The sequence below is a fragment of the Melitaea cinxia genome, chromosome 28, assembly GCF_905220565.1.
Source record: "Melitaea cinxia chromosome 28, ilMelCinx1.1, whole genome shotgun sequence".
Lineage (NCBI taxonomy): Eukaryota > Metazoa > Arthropoda > Insecta > Lepidoptera > Nymphalidae > Melitaea > Melitaea cinxia.
In genome coordinates, this window is record NC_059421.1 from 8,664,336 (window position 1) to 8,689,050 (window position 24,715).

Here is a 24,715-nt window from a genome sequence, read left to right on the forward strand (position 1 = left end):
AGTATGTAGAGAATATAATAAAAGTTGCTTTATAAGCGTTTTTGACTATAAATAATAATTTATTTATTAAAAAATAATAATAATTTTCTTTCTTTTGCTGTAAGCGTACAAGTTTTAGTATAAATAAGTTCATAAGTTCAAGAGAAGACTCAAAATCATATATTCATGTACATCTAACTCGTGTGATGTTACAATTGCACTACTATACTAACTAAAGCTTATATTTTAATAATTTAAATAAATCGATGTATGAATGATATGAGCAACTAATTTATTATATAATATTTATACATAATATAAAATGAGAATCAGTCCGTTACGAAGATAATGTGACTTAACGGAGAAGCCTTATTATATATATCTAACTATTATAACATTAAGTGCATTTTGATATAACAATTCCTATAAATACGACTAAATAACTTTTAAAAAGTGTACTCTCATGACCAAAATAAAGGAAATCATTTCAATTCATTGTGCGATAAACGGACATTGCATCATCCCATCGAATCCAACAACAAAAAAAAAAATACAAAAATTCGACACTGACATTTATCAAAGTCGAAATAATCAACTATTTGGCGGTAATTTGAAACAATGACTGTTAAAGTATACACAGATTGTACATTTCGAATCTGACAATGACATCTGTCAAAGCGGTTTGATTTATTGATGAGTTTAATGGCTTTCAGTTGTGCCCAAGCGGTAAAACAAATTATACGTACGTTTGGAATCTCAGATTGACACCTATTATACCAAAAAATTCGGCGGCAAATCTGACATCTGTCAAAACGTTACACAGATTATACATTTGGTTCCAAACGATATAAAGTCGGTCCTACACGTGGCTCGGTCGTCTAGAAGTCGTTGTCGCTCGATGCGTCGCAGTTCTCTGTGATGAGAGGCTGCGGGTTGTACCGCGGTGGGGATAACACCGGCCCGTGAAACGACTGCGAGCGCAGGACGTTACTGTAAATACACATTATTATATCAAGTAGTTATTAATAATCCTTCTACTACAAAGACAAAGAGGCATATGCCCAGCAGTAGGATATTACTGGCTGAATCAATCAATCAAAAAATAATCAAAAACATCAGACGTAGTAATGAAATGAAGTCTAACTCACAAGAGTGAAGACAAAAAATAACAAATAATGTTACCATATTTTTATTTAAATGTTTTTTGATTTCTGCTTTCATGATTTAGACTTCAATTATATGTTTTATTAAATTTATTTAAAATTTACAGATTATTTTACTAGTTGCATTTATAATTACGAAACGACTTATTTAACACGCATTAAGAAAAAATGTTTAAAACTGTTAAATTGAAATTATGTAAATTCATATCAGTGTTATAAAAAAAAGCAATATAGTGTTATAGACAAATACAAAAATTAGCGTTTATTGAATTATTAAGCTATCAAGCATAATTATATCCTGTAACCAATACAAATAAATTAATATTTGAAGCATATTTTAGAAGCCATCTTGATTTTTCAAAAAAAAAAAAATACAAATAAATTAAAAACTATATTCAAAGAATCTCCCTACACTTGTTAAACTTGTAACTATCATTGACTAGGTCTAAATAAAATAAAAATGAAAATGAAAAACCAAGATAATAAACACATGATAAATAGCTGTAAATCGTGAAAAGCGCATATTTGAAGCTTTCGTTATATTATAGTGACAGTTTGATTGTGGCGTATTTTGTGCTATTTTGAAATATTGGTAAAATATGCGATATATTAAATGAAAACGCCTTCAATACTCGTGTTTATATGGGGAAAAGCAATGTAAAAATCTTTATTAGTATATTATTACTTATTTATCTAATAAGACAAAAGCATAAATAGATCTGGCAAATTTCGAACCGCCATATTTTTTTTTCGTGTTTTTTTAAATTATATTTGTAACAAACGTTTTAGTAACAAATAATGATTTCTTTATTTACTAGCAATCAAACATTTTCTTTTTATAAACGATAAAGGTATATTTTTATTTCATACATATATCGCATATTCCCAAAACCCATTTTCCAGCCAAACGCGTCACATAACTGACCTCAACAAGATGGCTGCCATTGACACTTTATCCAGAATAGCATGCATTTTGACATCTGTCACGCTCTAAAATATCACAAATACTTTAGTTCCAAATCACAAAACCTATGTTGAAAACATTTATAATTAAAACAATAATTATATTTGCTCGCAAACGAAAAAAAAACCGACTTCAATCTACATCGACAAGTAATACCCACGTTGGGGTAGTCGATAAAATATTCAAAAAAATACGCATTATTACGGATAACTCAATAAGTGCCCGTCAAATCTCGATAAAATTTAAAAGATACCACAAGATAAGCACCAGCTTTCGATTAAAAAACTAGAATCATCAAAATCGGTACACCCAAGAAAAAGTTATACGGTAACAAAGATGAAAAAAATACAGTCGAATTGAGAATGTCCGCTTTTTTTGAAGTCGATTAAAAATAAGCTTAAAAATTCACTCGACGATATTGCAAAATAATTTTCTTCCTATTTATTCTACTCAGCTGTACATACATTTTATATAACAATTATATAAATAATACGAATTATATAACTGTTTAAAATGAAAAATTATGTAGCGTTATATCTGTTTGACTAAAGTTAAAATGTAAGTGTCTATGAATGTTTAGAACTCAGTTTCTATAAGTTAAACGAATCGTTTTACTCACGAACATGTCGAAAAACAAATAGTTTTTGAATATAGGAACCGAGTTCGGATAATAGATGATGTCGGTATAATATTATTGATATTTTTACCTTCTATATTCCAGTACCTAATAAACAATGGATTCTGTTATTAATAAATGTGTAATGAAATAATAATTTACAATTGTTATCGAAATATTTATGTTAACTTAATTATATTAATACAATTAATTTTTGAAGTATTATTAAATCGTAAAATTATTTTTAGTTATTTATTTTAAAAAAATCAACTTTATGTATAAAAATATTTTTAAAATACATCAAATTTGTTTTAGGATTTTAATATTATGGTTTTATTCGAAAAAGCAATTTATCATTTTTTTAAACAAATTATACCATTGTCAGTGCTTCCGAGTCGCATCGATCTGTGTAGGTTTCGCATGTAAGTGCACTTGTCATAAAAAATCCTAGGTACATCGTTTTAGTTCAGAGAAAAGCACGTAGTAACAGCAGAAAATACAAAAAAAAAAAATATTTTACCATTACAAAATGTACCTAGCGGTGAAATTGATCTTTTTCAAAAAAAAAAATTGTCACTGTTGTCAAATATTTATAGGTGCGTTCAGAAAGTGTTTTTATCCATATTTTTTACACCATATCCGTAAACCTATATTCCTTTTATTTAACCCTAAATACTTCTTCTAGATTCCTAACTTGTCTCCTTACTTTCTTATTTTACGAAAAAAATATGTTTAATTAAAAATAATAGTAATAGTTTTTCTATTATTTAAGCTAGTTCTAAAATAAGTACGACATAGTTGTTCCTAATTCCTATTTCCTAATTCTTAATATAAACAATTTCTCCTAATATTCTTGTTCCACTTAATAAATATAAAATTATTGAAATTTACAAAGCTTAATTACTTTCTAGTTAAACTTAGGCAAACGAACGAAAGTATACCTCAGTATTTTTTTTTAAGTCCTGAAATTATTTTTTTTTTTTGAGTAACTTACTTGTATGGAACAACGCTTTGTAAACATTTACGTAATAAATTTATTAACGTTTATTTACGTAACTAAGTACCTGGCGGTCTTAGGAGTCGCTTTGTTCTTAGCCAACGCGGCCGCTTTACGCGGGTCGTATGACGCTCTTCTCTTCCACTTCTCTAGTTCTTGCTTCTTTTGTTCTAGAAGATTTAGAAAGATAGAAAAAAATTATAGAATATTGCATATTTCATTGTAAATTATATTTTGGAAATTTACAGCTTGTAATAAAAATATTAAATACAAGATATATAACTAAAAATACTGTGTATTAGTAGCTATCACTAAGGTTATGGCCTGCGTAAGTCTTAAATCTTGGAAATTTTGGTATTAAGTGGACATGTTAATCATTCTTATCAACTATCTAGAAACAAAATTTTATAACAAGTTTTACAGTAATAATATCTTTCTACCCTCAAAACACTTTTTCTTTTCTAACACAATAAAGCAGAAATATTGTTTATTTAAAATTTTAAATGTTCTTTTTACTTAAATTAATATTTACTGAGTAAAATTATAGGTAATAATTAACCTACAAGCAAGAAATGATATTTAAATAAGGATTAAACACAAGAAAAAAAATAAAGGAGTGACGTAGAGGGTGAAGGGGAGGGGGGAAGAAGAGGGAGATAGCAGAGAATATTAAAAAGAAGAATAAATAAATAAATCTCTTACCCATTTCATAGTGCTGTGCGCTACCCTTACTAACTTCTTTCTTGTCACAGTTATTCAACACGCCGACATACGTTTTGCTCGGATCCCTCCTCAGGAAGTTCTTGGGCGAGTTTTCGGACTTATATTTCGATATGTCCAGGTATCGCGGCTGTATCTCCTTCTGTTTCTTGTTGCTTATCGAGGTGGTCGACGATGACATCGAGTAGTCACCGCTGTACCTGGAGTTATACATAATAATAAATATCTATAAATAACTAGCTGACCCCGCAAACGTTGTTTTGTCATATATGTTATTAACCCCTTTAATCCCCCCCCCCTTATAACTTAGGGGGATGAAAAATAGATATTTTTCGATTCTCAAACCTACCCAATATGCACACAAAATTTCATGAGAATCGGTCAAACCTTTTCGGGAGAGTTTAACTACAAACACCGCGACACGAGAATTTTATATATTAAATAATAATCAACGCTTCATACTTAACGGCCTACAGTAGGAGTAATTTCTGTGTCGGAGGTCCGCAAACACACAATACACAAGCACAAACGCCCAGACCACGACAAACATCTGTATGGCCAATACAAATGTCTGTCGAGAGCGGGGATCGAACCCACGACCGCCAGCACAACAGCCAGTGCTGTGACCGCTGCGCCAACGCGTCTTCAAATCTACACACAGCCATTTGTTCCTACGGTAAGCAACTTAATGCTTGTGTTACACGTAACTGCCAACTGATGTAGACATGATTTTTTTTTTTTCGATATATGTAAAAATGATATGAATAACAATTACATAAATAAACATAGATATTACACCCAGACTTATTATAGCAGAAAGTGGGGTTTCTACTGAGGTAATGGGCTAGATACGATTAGTTTAATAGTATACTAAGGTCCTGTTCCTATATTTTAAATAAACGATTGGTTTTACCCAGGAACTGTTCATTTTCGAGTGTGTCGTTTTCGAACCAACCTTTTTAATTTAGAGTAAGCAACGTGTTAGGTGTCAAGAGATCCTTTATTTTGTTAACTTCTTTTTGGATTTTTAATTAACACAATATATATTCCTATGTGTACATACTCTGTGCAAAATAACAATGCTCTCAAAAAGTGTTGTGTTCCTGTTGGTAGGTAAGGTGTCTAGAGCTCCGGGGAGGGGGGGGGGGGTAAGGTCGGCCACGCACTAGCGATGCTTCTGGTATCACTTACCATCAGGTGAGCCGTACGTTTGTTTGCCGACCTAGTTGTATAAAAATATAGTTCTTATAAACATACCTCTGCTTAGCCTGTACAGTCGCCCTCTTCTGCCTCATAACCACAGGCGCGCTATCTGGCCCGCTATCCTCCGTGTCGCTGGCATGGTGGGAGACCTCGTGACTGAACACTGACGAAGTACGAGGGCTGCTTCCGTTCGTAGTGGATGTATCACTGTCAAGTACGAAGGTGCGTCTCTTGTCGATGGTTTCTTTGTAGTCTGAGTCTTTGGTCTCGTGGTACTTGCGTTTGTCTTCGCGGCGTTTGATTTTCTCTTGTTGTTGGTTTATCTGGAATGAAAAAAACATTTTTCTTTATAAAAATGATGTCTTCATTATTTTTATTATTATTTATTTGTATTTTTTTTTTTTTTTTGGTTAAGTGGGTATACTTTTATGAAATACTAAGGACAAATATGGTATATACAACTGGCAGTATTTGTTCATATGTCATCATCATTTCAGCCTCTCACAGTACCAAAAATGGCGTGAACTCATGTGTGTTGCCCATAGTCACCACGATGGGCAGCGGGTTGGTGACCGCAGGGCTGGCTTTTGTCGTACCGAAGACGCTACTGCTCGTCTTCGGCCTGTGTATTTCAAAGCCAGCAGTTGGATGGTTATCCCGGCATAAGTCGGCTTGTTCATATGTAGCATGAAGTTTTTATTGATATCACTCAAACTTAGGCAAGTTATATTTGTTGAATTAATATAAAAAGTGTTATTTTACATTTTAGACAAATATATAAGAATATAGGATTAGTAAATCCAACTATATTAGTAATTCCATATTTAAATTAAGCAAAATTAACCTAAAAGCAGCTTTAAGGTCTCTAAATTATATACCACGGCTTACAAACAATTCAACTATGTATTTCTCTTATGTACAACGGATTAGTGAAAAGTTCTTTCTATGTACAATTTTATTTTTGTGTTACTCACACATTAGGAATTCTAAACATTTTTGAATATCATATCAAAAATTGACCGCTCTAGCGGGTACATCGTTCCATAGCTTAATTGGCTAGAGCGTCGACACGGTCAGTCGGAGACGCGGGTTCGAATCCCGCTGGAACGGTCAATTTTTGATATGATATTCAAAAATGTTTAGAAAAGTTCTTTGTTTATTGTATTATTCCAATTTTATATAAAGACTTTATTGTTGTATGGACGTCATCATCATCATCATCAAACTTTTTGTCTAATTCATATCTTTCTGATAAATTAATAATCATATGATACTTACATGAAAATTTGTGACATAATCCCTAGTCAATACGACTTCCTGCCTCCTCAGATCTTTCCTCAAATCCAGGATATCTGAATGAGTGGAGGTGATCATGGGGTCTATCGGCAACGTGGATATTATCTGATCATCCTCTGTTTCCTCTGAGGAGTAGTCCAGAGTTAGATCTGCGATGTTCGTCGTGTGGAAGGATTGCGATCGATGGACTGGGGATGAGTGGCTGGAAAGAAATTCGTTCTTTTTATTTATTGGACATCCCTACTTAATATTCTAAATGTGAATGTAGGTTTGTTTGTTAAGCTTTCACGATAACTTAACCGATCACCATGAAACTTTGTACACACATTCTTGGAGGTATTAAGATACTTTTAAAAAAAAATCAATGCGAGCGAAGCCACGGGTAAAACCTAGTATTTTCACAAGTACGTATGCTTTAAATATTTAACGGTCATTAACAAATAGAATGGAATGTTAGACTGTATCATTTAATCAAAAAAATTTCGATGAATTGTCACTAATTCATCGTTTATAAGTCAGTATCAACAGCTCTGGTTTAGTGGTGCGTGTAGGCGCGTAAACACAGGCCGTTTGCGGGTTCGATTCCCGTTTGGAATGGATTTTTGTATTTCTGCACATATTGTTTCCGGTTAGGTCTGTCTTTATGGGGGTCCCCACCGTACCTCGGAGAGCACGTTAAGCTGTCGTTGCCGATTATATTCATAGACACTTGAAAGCAATCGTTATTCATTTTATGGAATACCCGTCAACCCGCAGTGAAGCAGCGTGGTGCTTTTAGCTCCAATCCATCTCCTACATGAAGAATGAGGCCTGTGCCCAACAGTGTGATGTTACTGACTTAATCAAAATCAGTGTAACATAGACAACGCAACGATGATAGAATTAGGCGTACCTGGGTGAACTAAGGTCATCCTTGTTACACTCCTGCCGTCTCGCCATCTGCTGTCTCTTTTTACCCTCCTGAGCTGCTTTCATCGGGTCATATGAGGATCTCTTCTTCCAATTTGAGAACTCCACCTCTTTCGTGGCTAGAGCTGACGATGAACGATGTTGGCTTGGTTTCTTTTGACCTGAAAATAGGTGTTTTTTATTAAGAACTTAAAAAAAGTTTCAAATTGGCTGGTTGATGATTTGATTTTGTTTTGATAAACATTCATATGCTTGTGCTTGTTATTAAAATCTTTTTTTTTTTTTAAATTTGTTTAAAAACAAATACAATTATTATTTTTATATAAATTTAAATCAATTTATTTTTTAACTACAGTAAAATAAACAGATCAAAACTTTAAATTACAATAAAGTGTTTAATGAAAAGTCAAGTTAAGAAATCGTAAATATAACATTAGCGGCAGTGGAGTTAACAAAGTCGCAATCACGATGTAGGTTGTAATTGTTTTATTAAAAGCGATAAATTGTATTGAATTGATTATATTCAAGGACGGCCATTGTTCTTATTTGACTGCGTATTTTAATATCTTTGTCTTGTTAAATTAAAAAGTTTAGTTCCGTTGTTTATCTGTGCATGTGTCAAGGTCGATGGCGGGAAATAATGACAACTATTTAAATCTATTTACGATTAAAATTTACTTTTTTAACCGAATTCAAAAAACAAGGAGGGTTCTTTACTCGTTTGAAATGTTTTTTTTTACTTGTACAATTATAAAATAATTGACCAAAGCTTTTATCCTCGACTTTATGGAAGAATTTCACTACAATTATATACGTACACATACATACCTCTTCTGGAAGGTGTATTAAGATGAATGCCAGCTTTTAATTAGACTTCCAGGAGCTCAATTATGAAAACTGAATTATATTTCGTGCAAAAAAGATTTTATATGATGCTTTTACAAAGTAACAAATAGAGGCAGAAAATAATCCTAAAAATTACTTTATTGAAATTATAAATATGAAATAGAATCGACATTATTTTGAAAACTTACCTTTATCCGGATTCTTCGAATGGACTTCTCTAGTCGAAGATCTGGATTTGGTGAGTCTATTCAAAACCGCCTGCCTCGTGGGCTCAGATATCCTCCTACTCTGGTGGTTGGCTGGCTTCCTCTCCTCCCTTGCGACTGGCGGTTCTGACATTCTAGTATTTAGCCCCCTTTCTTTACTAGTCACCCTGACCGAATTTCTCACCAAACCGGGTCCAAACTTCCTCTGCATTTCTGGTGTATTTGGACATCTTGGGGAATTCGTTGGAACTATAGCCTTAAAGTCCGGATACTCTATCCTGCTTCTTTGGACCTGTCTCTTGAATCTTAAATCCTGAGATTTATGGAACGATCCGTTGTCCGACTCGTCGGAATAGTCTTTATATTCCTCGGACTGACCGCTCGATCGTCGAGAAACCAATCTAGGTTCGACGTGATTATTGTTCTTATTGACGGTGCTGAATGAACTGGAGCGTTTGATGGACGTTCCGAAAGCTGTGTTGCTATACATCGGTTTGCTGGGTTTACCGTCGCTGTAAACTCTTTGGTGATTTTTCTTGATATCACCTTGGCAACGCGTTGGGTCGATTCGGAAGGATTTCGCTTCTAACGCGTTGTTTTTCAAGACGTTCTTAAGACAGACGTTTGGATTAGCATTACTAACGTCATTTGTAAAATATTCCGCTGGATTCCGACCTTCGAACGATCTATGTCGCGTGTGCGTTTTCCTGTGAGGTGATAAAATAGCATTCACGTCGTACTGCGGCCTGGTCGACAAGGTCTTATCATCCGAACTATTACTTAAGAGACCCTTGTCTGAATTAGGGCTATTCATGTTTGAATCGTGACGCGTATCCTGATCTAAAGATCTTGAAGCGCTGTTGAGAAGAATCTTAGTGGTTTCCGGAACTTTTGAGGAACCGGTAATAACGTAGTTACCTGGACTTCTTAATGGGCTACTGTCTCCTGAATTATCCTTTCTTCTAAGTCGATAGTTTAGTGAATTAGACCTGCTCAGCTGTGATAGTGGAAGTCTAGAGACCAATGTCTTATCGCTGATCAGGCTGGTGGTCAGTTGGCTTGGAATGTTGGGGCTGATCGTCCTTGAAGAGTGAAGCTTGGCTTGAAGGTTAGTGATAGCGTTTTGCGTCTTGAGTAAGTAGGACTCGGTGTCTTGAGGTGGTATGAGGTCCTGAAACAAGAAAAAAATCTTATAAATATTTTTGAAATTTTCACTAAATAGTTCTTTCTAATACTAAGGTAATCAACTTAAATGCTGTATTTTAGCTAACAATCGATTAATATACATATATATTACTAACTGTGCCCGCGACGTCATATGCGTGAAATTTAACTAAAAAGTTATTGTTTAGTTTGTAGAGTTGTAAAATAAATATATTCCTAAAATAAAAGTAGCCTAAGTCATTAGCCGGAACAAACAAAGAGACAGACAGACAAAAATTATAAAGAATATTATTTCGGTATATGTACTATGTATACATCGATATGCATTTAGTAAAAAGCTGTTACTTTAATATTACAAACAGACACTCCAATTTTATTTATTTGTATAGATAATACGTATAAGTAGGCTTTTTACACTCAGACTTGTGGAAAAAGTCAGACCTACAACCAAAAAGCAGGGTCAAAGTATCTTTGATCATGATCAACAGTTAATCAATCAAATAAATAAAATAAAAATTAAGAAGTCGAATGAATTAAAAAAAAAAACGGAGCTTAAAGTACATGTATACGATTAAATCGAAGAGGTTTCTATTGAACTGTAGCAGATTTAGACAGTTTTCCTATTTGACTTCTTCAAAATACACAAAAAAAAACTTACAAATTACACTGTAAATATCTCTTATAGACTAGAACAATAATTCTCGTGAGCTTTGTAGCAATCTTGAATCGGTAGGTACAGACAATTTAATTTCTATTTCGACCTTTCGTTTCCATCCAGAGTAAGCATTAGTGGAGTGCAACGACATTGCGACAGACATACTTTAGACTACAATAATGTATGGTATATGATGTCTGGAAACAAATTAAAATCTATACAAGTAAAAATTGTGTGTATGTACGTGCGCAAAACGTTCGAACAACTGCACTAAATTGAATGATTCTTTTTTTTCTCGTTATTGTCAACACAACGTTTATAGTAACTATTTAATTATGTTTAAAATCATAATGTGTGTAAGTAAGATAATTAATTGTGTTTGGTATCATACAAAGTAGGTCAACGACAAAATAATCATGTAAATACGCGTTATTAAATATAACTCGAAAAGTAGTCGTCAGATCATCATTATCATCATCGAAATTAGTTCACCCAGTAAAAAGTCCTGAACATTCATTTAAAAAAAAAGTCGAATTGAGAACCTCATCCTTTTTTGGAAGTCGTTTAAAAATTAAAAGTAGGCTGTATGAAGTTCGGCGGGTCAGCTATAGTAATAATTTAAAACATTAAACGTTTGTTAATTTAGATGCGTCTAACTTCATACTTGTTAGTGTACTGAGGTAGGGCACAGCAGGAATTTCCTGCTCAAAGTATGGAGCAGCCCGACTGGGGTAGTACCTCGACCTTACAGAAGATCACAGCAAAATAATACTGTTTTCAAGCAGTATTGTGCTCCTGTTGGTGAGTAAAGTGACCAGAGCTCCTGGGGGGATTGGGGATTGGGTCGGCAACGCGCTTGCGATGCTTCTGGTGTTGCAGGCGTCTATAAGCTACGGTAATCGTTTACCATCAGGTGAGCCGTACGCTTGTTTGCCGACCTAGTGATATAAAAAAAAAAGGTAATCAAACTTGGTGAAGTCGTCCGGAAGTTATGCCCGTACTTATTCATTTCAACGATTATTATTATTTTTGTTTATAACATTTGGCTACACTACCCATGTATAACACATTTCGGCTATAACTCGGTATTTAAGAAATTTCTCGAACATAACATTGAATAACGCTAATGACGATGCGTGTTCTTACGTCTCTCGGCGTAATTTTGTAATTTTAACTGGAACGGTTTTACATCGTCTTATGAATGTACGTTTCATTTTTAACCCACTTCAAAAAAGAGGATAACTTCACTCACAATTTTTTCATTACGGCGTGGACCGATTCTTTATTTATTCGACAGCTGGTGATCGCAGTTTAATTTGAGGGAGATCTGGTTAATGTAAATTGATGTCGGTTTTTTTTTAATTCAAAAACAACCACTACTATAATGAAACAACTTTTTCCGATTTTATCGCGTTTTATTAAGTTTTTTAGATGCCCGACGTTTCGTATACTTTACAGCAACCATGTTCACAGGAGTCCTCAAAAAAAGTTGTTTTCATTACAATGGGTGTAATTCGCGTAAACATTAGAAAACAACCACTATTATTGTATAATTTTACAAACTGTATCCATGTTATTTTTCGAAATTTGTATTTTTATAAATACCCGCAGAAGTCGATATTTTTTGAACATGATAACCTCTTTTGGAACAATTGAAAGCCATTTAAGTAAATGAATGTATGATACATCAAACACTTTAGGAAAAGATGATGACCATGTTAATGCTCAACATATTTATTTATTGAAGTGAAACTTCGTTAGGTGCATAAAGGGTAAAATTTTTACGAATGAAACGGCACAGTTTTGATGAAACGGCAACGTTTTGTCGATGGCGCTGGAACGGAAATATAAAGTTTTAGATTTGAATAAGTTATAAACGAGACTTAAAAATTAGTTTACCGAAGAAGTTTCACTTCCGAAATGTGTACTTTGTACGCACTTTTTTTTTCTTTAACTTTTTAAGTTATAGTATAAATTCTTTCCTTAAATGGAGACGACGCCTTTTTCAGAATGTTTACATGGCAATTTAAGACGAATTCAGTTCACTTTATATGTGTAATTACAATCAGGATAATACTAAGAGCCATTCTATTAAATCCATCGTCTAAAACTATGTCAACGGTACAGCAACCACTTGTACTTTCACCGACCTTCCGCTCGACAATCGCATTCCGACGCGGATAACTGTTAAACGCTGAAATTGATATAACTATTTGAAAATAAATTCTACGTCCAAATATCTACAATAATTGTAAAAAGTACAATTAATCTGACAGGAACGGTGAAAGCGGACGCAATCGCGCGGGACGTATAGCTTCATCTATATTTTATTTATCGAAGTTAAAACAACGATATACCTACTCAGGTCTTTTATACATTTATGTCGACAGACAAGCGTACGCCGACCTAAGCTAAACGGTTACGGTAGCCTTTAGACGCCTGCAACACTAAAAGCGCTGCAAGCGCGTTGCCGATCCTAGGTCTGATCCTCCCCCAAAAACCCTAGCTACCTTACTCACCACAGAAATACAACACTACTCATTTGCCTGTGATCTTCTGTAAAGTTGAGGTACTTCTCCAGTCAGGCTCCTCTAAATTTGGAACAAGATATTTTCTACTGTGCCACATGTACACACATAACATAGACTAAGGATGGGAATCGAATCCAGGCTCTATAACGGAAGACAGGGTCACTGCTAACTGTGTCAACGAGTCAGTTATATATTTATTATGTTGGTACATAACACATCAATAACGTACGCGTACTTTCAGTGACGTGAGCGAGGTCGTATTTTAAGTTAAAATTATGCAACTCGTCCAATTCAGCTGTTTCAATTACGATCTAATGGAAACGTATATTGGTCCAGTGGAATTGATTTAAAAAAATATATTAAAAAGGTATTATAGTTTATTCGGAAAGATTGTAGTGCTAAACAATTATCCATATTCGATTGTTTTTCAATTACAATTTAGTAGCGATTATCGTGCAAAGATTGCCAAATTTATACCGGGCAAGTTCTGCTAAGTTTATACTCAGAATAGATACTATAAGTATAGTTCGCGTCATGTAAAAAGAACGCTGAAAGAAACTGGAGGGGGTGCGTTTGCGCATGGGTATACTCGCGCACAAGTACTACTGTTTTATTTTTTAATTAGGCTTTCACTCGCGGCTTCGTATAATGGTTATTGGTAGGTACATTAAAAAATACTAGAAATACCAGTGCGAATTATTCGGACTAAATAAGTATAATAATTATCACTTTACAAAATCACAATTTTTTTTTAAACAAAAGCAATAACAAATTTTTTTAGTTATTGAAATGTCGTATTCAAAAATAATAATAATCTGTACTCTCGATATTCGTATCTTAATAGTTTTTATGTGTTTAAAATGATAAATTGATAATTGTTTTTTAGTGAAATAAATAGTAAATGGAGAATTTTGTAAATTAAAACTTTTGTGCGCGATAATAATTTGAGTCGACGTCGAACTGTCAACCGCTGTCAACCAATAGCACACCGGCAAGCATGCGACACATGACAAACACTCCCGTCCCCCTACCCGTACCACCAAATAGACCGATAAATCGCTTCTGCGCAGCTTCAAGGCCAGCGTTCTTTTTACATGACGCGAACTATACCTAACCATTTATTTATGTAATTTCTAAAATTACAATTATTCAAGCTAAAGGAATTTGAAGGTCGCGGACAAGATCGTCGTAGTTAAAATAATTATATTTGTTAAGTTACAAGAGCCTTATTAACTAGTAATTAACTCAAACAAACTTAATTATTTACTACAAGCTGTTACTCGCAACATATTTCAATTAAAACTATGAATGCTGAGTTTCTTGCCTATTTTGCATCTAAGAATATATATTTATTCCTAAGCATATAAGCTTTGTACGATATCAGGCTATAGCCTACCCCATGGGCTATATTTCATTTAAGTCCATTTCGTCACTCTGACGTTATTAAGTCACAATCCACCTAAACTTTCTCATTTATATTACTAGTAAGATACCTAAAAGCAGGAAATACTCAAAGACCTCATTATTTCTCCATGTCCAAACGAACCACTTCTCGCCCCTTTGCTAACTCAATTTTAACTTTGGCTCAAGCTCTCCCAAGAGATCTCATTCACGTGCAATTTGGGTTCACACTTTAACTTTTACCAGAGCTGTTCTGCTTAAGCAGTTATTGTCATATAAAATAACAATGAAAACAATATAACACAAAACTATACAGCAGTAAATATCCTGTAAAAAATCTGAAACAGCCCGACTGGGGTACCGAGTGGACTGTATCTTAAAATTGCACAAGATCACTGACATAATAATACTCTCAAGCAGTTTTGTATTCCTTTGTTGAGTAGCGTAGACAGAGCTCTTCGGAGGGTCAAAGGAATGTATTTGCGACGCTTCTGGTATTGTGGGCGTCTATAGGTTAAAGTATCCGCTTACCACTTACTGACTACTTCGATTGATCCACTTCTTAGGCTGTTATAGTTGTAAAAAAAAAAAAAACAAAAACGGTCCTGAGATCGATAAGTTTTACATATTTTTTTTATGTTACTAGGTCGGCAAACAAGCGTACGGCTCACCAGATGGTAAGCAATTACCGTAGCTTATAGACGCCTGCAACACCAGAAGCATCGCAAGCGCGTTGCCGACCCAATCCCCAATCCCCCCAGGAGCTCTGGTCACCTTACTCACCAACAGGAACACAATACTGCTTGAAAACAGTATTATTTAGCTGTGGTCTTCTGTAAGGTCGAGGTACTAACCCCAGTCGGGCTGCTCCATATTTTGAGCAGGAAATTCCTGCTGTGCCCTACCTCAGTTCTAATAATTAACATTTTACATACAAATCATAGTTTCTGTGACCGTGAAACTTTAAAAATACTATTAATCCAGACAATAATCAAACAAGCTTATCATCACAAATCAACACATGACATCACTGTGAGTCATTGTTAGCTGAGTCAGATCCAATCTTGACGTGTCGACCTTTTGACCAAACATGTCCACGGCATATTTGAAAAAAATAGCAGTACCTTATGATATACATCTCATCTCAACAATGTTATTTTAAGCGGTGGCCTACAAACCTCTAGGAGATAATCAAGTCGGGTGATAGAATCGTAGCCTAATGAAAAATCAGTGGTCTTTAAGTGCCACCTAATGGTTTCGTTAGTCTACGCGATTCACATTTACCCACAGTTCGCAAGGTAGGACCACTTTGTGTCGGGTCAGACTGTGGCTGGTTTCTCAATGTATCTTAATATATTTATATAAATTACGCGTCACGTTGTTTGTCCGCGATGGACTCCTAAACTACTTAACCAGCAGTGTGCAGTTTGATCCAACTTGAAAGATAGGCTATATTTTATTTCGATATATATAATTATTATATTCAAGAAAAAAAATAAGGCGGTGAAAAGTTCGCCAGGTCGGCTAGTTCTTACATATAAACTTGTATATTTCGTATGTACATTACGTGGTTCATATAAATCGCGTAATAAATATGAAATATAGAACAACTCAGCGTATAATTAATTTTTATATAATACTAGCTGTACCCTGTGCACGTTGCTACGCTTTTAATTTATTTATTTATTTATTTTTTGTTCGTAGCAACTCAGAAACCTTTGTGGGCTCATGCACAACACTTTGCTGAAGATCATGACATGATCAAATTCATAGTTTACGATTCTATAAAGGACATACAGACAAACATTAATTTATATATACTATGTCGTACTCGTTTTGTATTTATATGTACTGTATGATTAATTAGCTGCTCCACGCTGCCCTGTTTCGCCAGATGTCGGAATAAAAAATACCCTACGTGTTATCCTGGACCTCCAGCTATCTACGTATAGTTTCATTACAATCAGTTCAGTAGTCTATGCGGGAAATCGTAACAAACATCCATTTCGATATATTTATTTATTTATTTATTTATTTTATACTTTATTGTACACCACGAATACATTACAAACAAAGCATAAAGATAGTTACAGACAGTGAAGTACAATGGGCGGACTTATGGCTAATTAGCCATTTCTTCCAGACAACCCATATAATATATTATATACATACGCATATAATACCCAGACTAGAGGCGGCAATCAAACCCATAACCCCCTGAGCAGAAAGCACCGCGAATTTCGCTAACAAATTTACGTATTCAACCATATTTGGCTATCGAAAAAAAAAAATTTTAAGCGTTTGCAACAATTATTATCTTCGGTGCTTCTAATTTCTTAAGTAGTTAGTAGACCCCATTCTAGCCTTTTTTTCGCGATAAGAGCCTAAAGCTAAACCTAAACCTATGTCCTTTCTCAAGGTATGCACTAAATAAAAGAACAGAATAATGAAAGAGTCTGAACTAATTGTGTTTGCTCGAAAACGAAAAAAATAAACGACTTCAAGTTTTATCAAAATTTTATGGGATCATATAATAAGCATCAACTTTCGATTACAAATAATTGTGTTTGCTCGCAAACGAAAAAAAAAAACCGACTTCAATTACATCGACGAGTAATACAACGTAGATCGACGAAAAAATAGTCAAGCAACTACGCGTTATCAAAGATTACTCAAAAAGTAGTTATCAGATCTCGATAAAATTTATATGTGACCACATGATAAACACCAGCTTTCGATTAAATTAAAAATTATCAAAATCGGTACACCCAGTAAAAAGTTATTACGGATTTTCGAGAGTTTCCCTCGATTTCTCTGGGATCCCATCATCAGATCCTGGTTTCCTTAGCACGGTACCAAACTAGGGATATTCCCTTTCCAACAAAAAAAGAATTATCAAAATCGGTACATCCAGTAGAAAGTTATGCGGTATAATACAACGTAGGTCGACGAAAAAAGCGTCAAGTAAAAAAGATCTCAAATAAATTTAAATGGGACCAATTGACACACACCACCTTTCGATTAAAACAAAATTTGTCGAAATCGGTCTACCCGGTCAAAAGTTCTGATGTAACATACATAAAAAAAAATACAGTCGAATTGAGAACCTCCTCCTTTTTTGGAAGTCGGTTAAAAAGAATCATCATAACGGAACACCGTGTAAAAAGTTATGATCTAGCACACATAAAAAGACACTCGAATTGTGAACCCCCTTCTCTTTTAACAGTCCGTTAAAAATCAATGAATAAACCTGTTGATTTATAATCATATAAATCATTTCGTCAACAGTGCGTAAGATGTAGGCGGACTGGTTTTACGTTCTAAATTAACAAAATAATATAATATATGATAAGTTCTTTACGCCTTGTAAGTATCTGTGTTAATGTGACACGAGTTCTGTAAGTAAATCATAATAAACATCGTGTTTTTAGTTCAGAATGGTGATTTTAAATTGTAATACGTAGGGCTGACTGCTAAATAAAAACTGAAATTTTTTCAATTAATTTAAAATACTAGTTGTGTGGTTACGGCAGTAAAGAATAAAGCCACCCCCTCTCTTCCCGTGGGTGTCGTAAGAGGCGACTAAGGGATAACACAGTTCCACTACCACCTTGGAACTTAAAGCCGACCGATGGCGGGATAACCATCCAACTGCTGGCTTTGAAATTCACAGGCCGAAGACGGGCAGCAGCGTCGTCGGTACGACAAAGCCAGCCCTGCGGTCACCAACCCGCCTGCCTAGCGTAGTGACTATGGGAAAAAAACATGAACTTGTGGAGCCCTATGTCCACCAGTGAACTGTGAAAGGCTGAAGTGAGCTATGCCCTGTGGATTCACTCGCGTTAATTAGAGGGAAAAAATAGCCTTCAGAATACAAACAGAAATTTTCGATTTAGATAATTTTTGAACTTATCGAGAACAAAAATATGTTCATATAAAGAAAAGAAAAATCTATTCTTCTGTATGTCATTCAAACTGTTTCTACACATTATCAACATCTAAAAATTTTTTCTTTAGTCTTTAAATATGTTTTTTATGCTTTCTTAATTATTAAAATTTTAAAGAAAACGATTCACGTCATACTATAACATATTTTAAAATAGCCGAGCAATCGCTAATTGCATATACAAGTTATATTTGACAGCAATACATCAGCGAACGATTGATAGATAACGAATCAAAACTTGATTGATTCAACCTGTAGCATCCCACAGCTGGGCATAGGCTTCTCTCTTCATGTAAGGGAAGAGTGAATAAGCATCGCTTGTTTATCTAAAACAATATTGTTAAAATCACCGATCGCGCGATAATAACGCGATTGGCAGCCCTAATAAGTCACAGTTTTATTTTCGCGTGGGTTTTGATTTGTCAAAAAAGATAACCCAGAAATATTTTAATCGTAAACATCATTCAATCTTCTTTAATTTTATTCAATTATATTATGTGACCTTGAATATATAACAAAACGGCTCCCATATTTTTATAGTAAAAATATTTACTTTGGAAATGTATAAAATCTAAGTGAATAAAATTAATTACACAAATGTACGTGTATAGCTTAAACAAAAAAAATGGCAGTATTCACCTGAAGAGCTACTAATAAATACCTATAAAAAGATATATCTATAAACACACGATTTAGGCTGTAATATCCCAGTGCTGGGCATAGGCCGCTTGCTCCATGTGGGAGAATGGTTAGAGATGGTTGAAGGTATGATAACAACCGGGACCGACATTTTAGCGTGCTCTTCGAGACACAGTGGGAAACTACAGGGACAGACATCCAAATCGGAACAAAATATTTGTAAATACAAATATCCACCCCTAACGGGAATCGACCCGCAAACCGCCGGTGTATAGGCACCGTCGCGGCACATGCACCACTACATGTATATTTGTTATTATGTGTATTTGTTAAAAGAACCCGTATTTTTATTTAAAAAAAAAGTTAGCTTTGAAATAAAGTATAATTAAAATTAGAATAATAATTAGGCCTTGAAAATATTACGGAAAGAAAAAATTAAAAAAATAAAAACACTTCAAAACGAATACTCCTGTAATACTGCTACGAGTTTTTGTTGGTTGCTCTACGGAAGTGACGTCATGAACAGGTGCGCGGGTCCTTTAGCTTGTGTTTGGTGTAATTTATAAGCGTTTTATAACAGTATAACTTTACAATCAAACGTTTCACACTCAACGACCCTTAGTAGTATAGTATTACCTGTGTTGGGAATCTAAAACACACAATACACCGCCCGGACGACAGAAAACATCTGTATGACCTAAACAAATGTTTGCCATAAGTGGGGATCGAACCTGCAAACGCTATCGCCACAATCAGAGCTGTGGCTGATGTGTCAACGCGTCATCAATAATTAACAATTGTAATATTTATTAAAATTGGTTAAACTTTCAATAATAATCTAATTATCATAGAACGAGGACTAAATTACTTATTTATTGACAATATTATGAACATTGAAAAACTAAAGTAAAGAGAACATAAGTGCAGTGATATGCACGCACGCTCCAAGAGCTGCTAGTGCATTATAAAATAATAATAATAATATAAAAACAAAAATCCTATTAATTACATATCTATCTATATATTAAAACGTGAAGCAAAAACCTTGTACCCCTTTCTACGAAAATTGCGCGGATGTAGGAGTGTGAAATTTCGCACACTTATAGGTTTTATAGAGAAGCAGTACAGAATGCTAACATTTTTTTTAATTATTTATATAAATACATTAAATAAATAAATAAAAAACAGTACACACACTTCCAGTATTTGACACACTAACGCATATATACTCTTTTGTTTAATATAATAGAAGTTATAGTCTTTGATAACAGAACCTTAATAATTGTGTAAACTTAATATAATAATTTAAATTAGTTATGGTCGAATTTCGACCATTGGGCGACCACTAGTACCTAATTATCTTATTCACGTGAAATGCCAAAAATACTGATTCCATTTGTCCATTTAATCGCAATATCAAGTCTTTCAAAAACGTTTATACATGCTAATTTACATAAGTAATGTAATATGTAAATAAGTCGACACGCATGCGCACTTGACAGGTGCTCGTCCTTTGTTCTCAACCAAACACCGTGCTTGAAAGGGTTTTGAAAACAAAGGGCTGTCGATTTGGATATGCGTTGAGCCGAAATTTACGTTTAGTATAATTCACAAGAGGAAAAACAAATGTGTTACTAAATTAATAACAAGCTCCTGCCAAACTTCGTAACGCTATATTTTTGTAAAATTATCGATTTTCTTAATTTTCTTGTATACACACTTAATCCTGGCCATCCAATTTGGAGGAGTCTTTCGAAAATTATGTCAGTATTTTTAATATTTTAAATACTTACTAATACAAGTTATAGCTTTGCCTTAACATTAACAAAAACAGAAAAACGACACGTTTGTTTAGGAAGCGGATTTTAATCGCTAGATGCTTATAAATTAGACCAGTGTAAGGACTTGCAGCCATCGTGACCGGCAGACCGTGCATCCGTCCGATACAAACACGTTGTGCATTGTTTATATTGTTATGTATCATTTAATGATCTTTTATGTATGTAGGAATATTGACAGTGTAGCAGTAAACATTATGGGTCTATCGATTTATAACGATATAAGTCACGTGGTTCCGCCCGTATTAAATAAAACGATTATCCTATTAATCGTATCGAAATGTTTTATAAAAAGTTCTAATAACTACATAAGAAGTTACTAATTTTTTTATAAGCATCCGTACTGATTACTTACGACTCGCGCCTTCTATCCAACATGACAAATATTTGTATAGACCAAGAGAAACATTTTTGTATCTCATGATCTGTGCCTTTGTGTTTGTGTATTGTGTATTTGGACCCCCAACATAGGATCTACACCCTCCTGGAGGTCGTTGAGCGCGTCTTTACAAATATTTGTAATATTTCGTGCGTTTGCGCTCGTGTATTTGAATCTCGGCTATTGAGTGTTAAGCGTTAATTTAAGTTTGCACAACATCAAGAATATGGGTAAATAATTATGATAAATCTATTTTACCGTTGATCACGATTATTTACTTCAATTAACAAGAGTAAACAATGGTTGAGGTATTAATTTTCAAAGCCTACGCTCTGACCCTGAGAAAAACAGGATTTAATTATTGAGTGATTGAGATAAAACTTTAATATATAGTATCAAGGTTAATCCCTCCATATATAGATAGGGCACAGCAGGAATTACCCTAATAAAAATTTGGAGCAGCCCGACCGGGGAAGTATCTCTCAACCTTCACACACAAGATAACAGTTAAATAACAATGTTAGCAAGTAGTGATGTGTTACTTTCGTAAGTAAGGAGGCGAGAGCTCCTGGGGAGGGTCGAAGGTAGGGTTAACAACGCGCTTGCAATGCTCCTGCCGTTGCTGGCTATAGTTGCATAGCATCCGCTTATAATAATTCAGACATACGGTACTCTTTGCTAATCAACCAAATCAGAACCCATTCAAAACCATTTTCGTAATACACACGCAATCACTCAATAAAAATAAATAAATCCCATTTCATCTTTCTTTCAAAATTGGTCAACAAAAACGCTTCAGCTTATAAATCGAGCCATACCCTCAGGATACACTTGTGGTGAACGCATCGAAGCATGTCTTCATATATGACGTCCACGCTTATTGTTTAGCGGTCACAAGTGTTACAGCTTAATTTGTGTTGATTTATTTGTAGCTATGTATTATAGACAAGCTGTTTGACTTTATCGCGCTTTTATTTTTATTGCTCCATTTTTTGTTGGGAGATAAGTTAATTAACATGAAAATACATAGTAATCTTTTTGTGACATAAAGATAATAAGTAACTATTTTCTGAAAAATATTTAACGAAATCTTCAATTAATATTTTTAGTAAAAGTTAGATAGTTAGAAATACATAGCGATTAAATGCTAAAGATGGCCTGGAACACAATGCCAATAGGCAAGTGAGCATTTTATTGCAACAGTTTTACTTTAAATTATTGATCAATAACATTTTTAAATAAATAAATAAGACCCATAATCCAGACAATAAATAATTGTTAATCACAATAATAATATCATAATCGGAATACTCAGTAAAAAATTATGAGGTTATACACAAGAAAATACAGTGGAATTGATAACCGCCTTACTTGAAGTTGGTTAATAAAATTAAAATATTATTAACTTCTATTCGTAACATCGTGCTAGAACGGTTGTTAATATAAAATAAATAGAAAAAAATAAAAAACCGCACACTGCAACAAGCGTATATACTACAAAAATTCTCAACTCTTCGTAAGCTCAAAAATCGATTCTCAGACACCAATTACAATTCTCCCTCCGGTTCCTTATCTAGGTCAAGTATAAACCTACTACTAGACACTAGGAAGATGACGTCACAGCTTTTTATCTAGACTAGAGTCAAAGAGTTTATATTATTATTTCACTATCTGTGCCCTGCGGTTCTATACGCTTTAATTTGAAAAAAAAAAATGGCCTTACCCTGAAAGGGGCTATCCAACACAAAAAGAATTTTTCAATTTGAACCAATAATTCCTGAGACTAGCGCGTTTAAACAAACTTTTCAGATGTATAATATTAGTTTAAGATTATGATAGTTTGTGAGGATCTACGGATGTTTGTTACTGTTACACGCAAAAACTATAAAACTGATTTTAATGAAACTTATATGATAGCTGACGGACCAGCTTCGTACAGCTGTAATTTTTTAACCGACTTCGAAAAAGGAGGAGGATACTCAATTCGACCATATATACATAACCATATATAACATATATATAGCTGTAAGGGTAGTACCATGATAAGGAAACCAGGATCTGGTGATGGAATCCCAGAGAAATCGAGGGAAACACTCGAAAATCGTAGTGACGACTAAGTGCATTTGTTGATTTTTTTCGTCTACTTACGTTGTATTACTTGTCGATGTAATTGAAGTCGTTTTTTTCGTTTGCTAGCAAATACAATTATTTTTAACCTTATCCTAAAAATAACTAACATTAAAAAATATCCAATAGAGTCCCGTCGTTCGGAAGTTATGCGCGTACGTGCATTTATACAATTCATTTTTATTAGTGATGGGCTTGATGAAACTTGTAACAATATAATTATGTTTGACAGGTTGTCTGATGAAATAGCGTCTAGACAATGTTGATTAATAAAATTGTTAGGTTAATAATTTCAATAGACTTCTTCAATTGGTTTTTTATAATATACTAGCTTTTACCCGCGGCTTCAATCGCATTGATTTTTTTTTAGAAACATTATCCTATGTTACTTCTGATAATAATTAAGGTTAATTTTTGCGTGAAAGCGTAACAAACAAACTAAGATTACACACATTAACACATACACACATTTACAATAATAGTAGGGATAATATCGGATCGTTACATACATATAATTATATAAAGATATAAATATTTGGAAATCAAGAAAACTTTTAGGCCATTTTTTTATCCCGACACTACCACGGAATCGGATTTTACGCGGATGAAACCGCGATTCGCAGCTAGTCTTAAATAAAAATTCAAGTATTAGGTAAAGATGATGTTTGAACAAGATGGCGTAATGATTACTTTAAGATGCCTCGTATGAAATATTTCGTCATCTGTGTAGTAAATGCCAGCGTCTGTTTGAATAGTTGAAGGACGTTGGGTCACATCCTTATTGCGGAGTTTCTTGATGAATATTCTCAACGGATTATACTAACATACTTTCATATTTTTAATATTAGTAGGATAGACATATATAGGATAGACATATAGTCCTCCGGCCCGATGGACCAACGATCTACGTAAGGTTGCCGGTGTAGTCTGGATGAGGATTGTGGAAAACCGGGATGTCTGGCGCGAACTTGGGAAGGCCTATGTCCAGCAGTGGACTGCAATAGGCTGAACTAACTCAATGACTGACTCTTTTTTAAACCACACAACTAAATTATTACCACATTTATGCATGCAAGTATCTTAAAAACCGTTTCTAGATACATTCGATTCTATTTACATACGTACTATATGTTGGG

At 34.1% G+C, this 24,715-nt stretch overlaps 1 protein-coding gene across 1 annotated transcript in view; it reads right to left on the reverse strand.

Annotated features, from left to right (window-relative positions):
• Positions 1–136: 136 nt before the first annotated feature.
• Positions 137–24,715, reverse strand: part of LOC123667574 — a 65,284-nt gene continuing 40,705 nt past the window's right edge. Inside the window, exons 3-9 of the mRNA XM_045601455.1 lie at positions 8,882–10,070; positions 7,831–8,008; positions 6,921–7,140; positions 5,697–5,965; positions 4,422–4,639; positions 3,787–3,889; positions 137–969 (exon numbers count right to left, since the gene is read on the reverse strand). Coding sequence (XP_045457411.1) covers positions 858–969; positions 3,787–3,889; positions 4,422–4,639; positions 5,697–5,965; positions 6,921–7,140; positions 7,831–8,008; positions 8,882–10,070 — 2,289 coding nt within the window. The 3' untranslated portion in view covers positions 137–857. The remainder of the gene's footprint in view (positions 970–3,786; positions 3,890–4,421; positions 4,640–5,696; positions 5,966–6,920; positions 7,141–7,830; positions 8,009–8,881; positions 10,071–24,715) is intronic.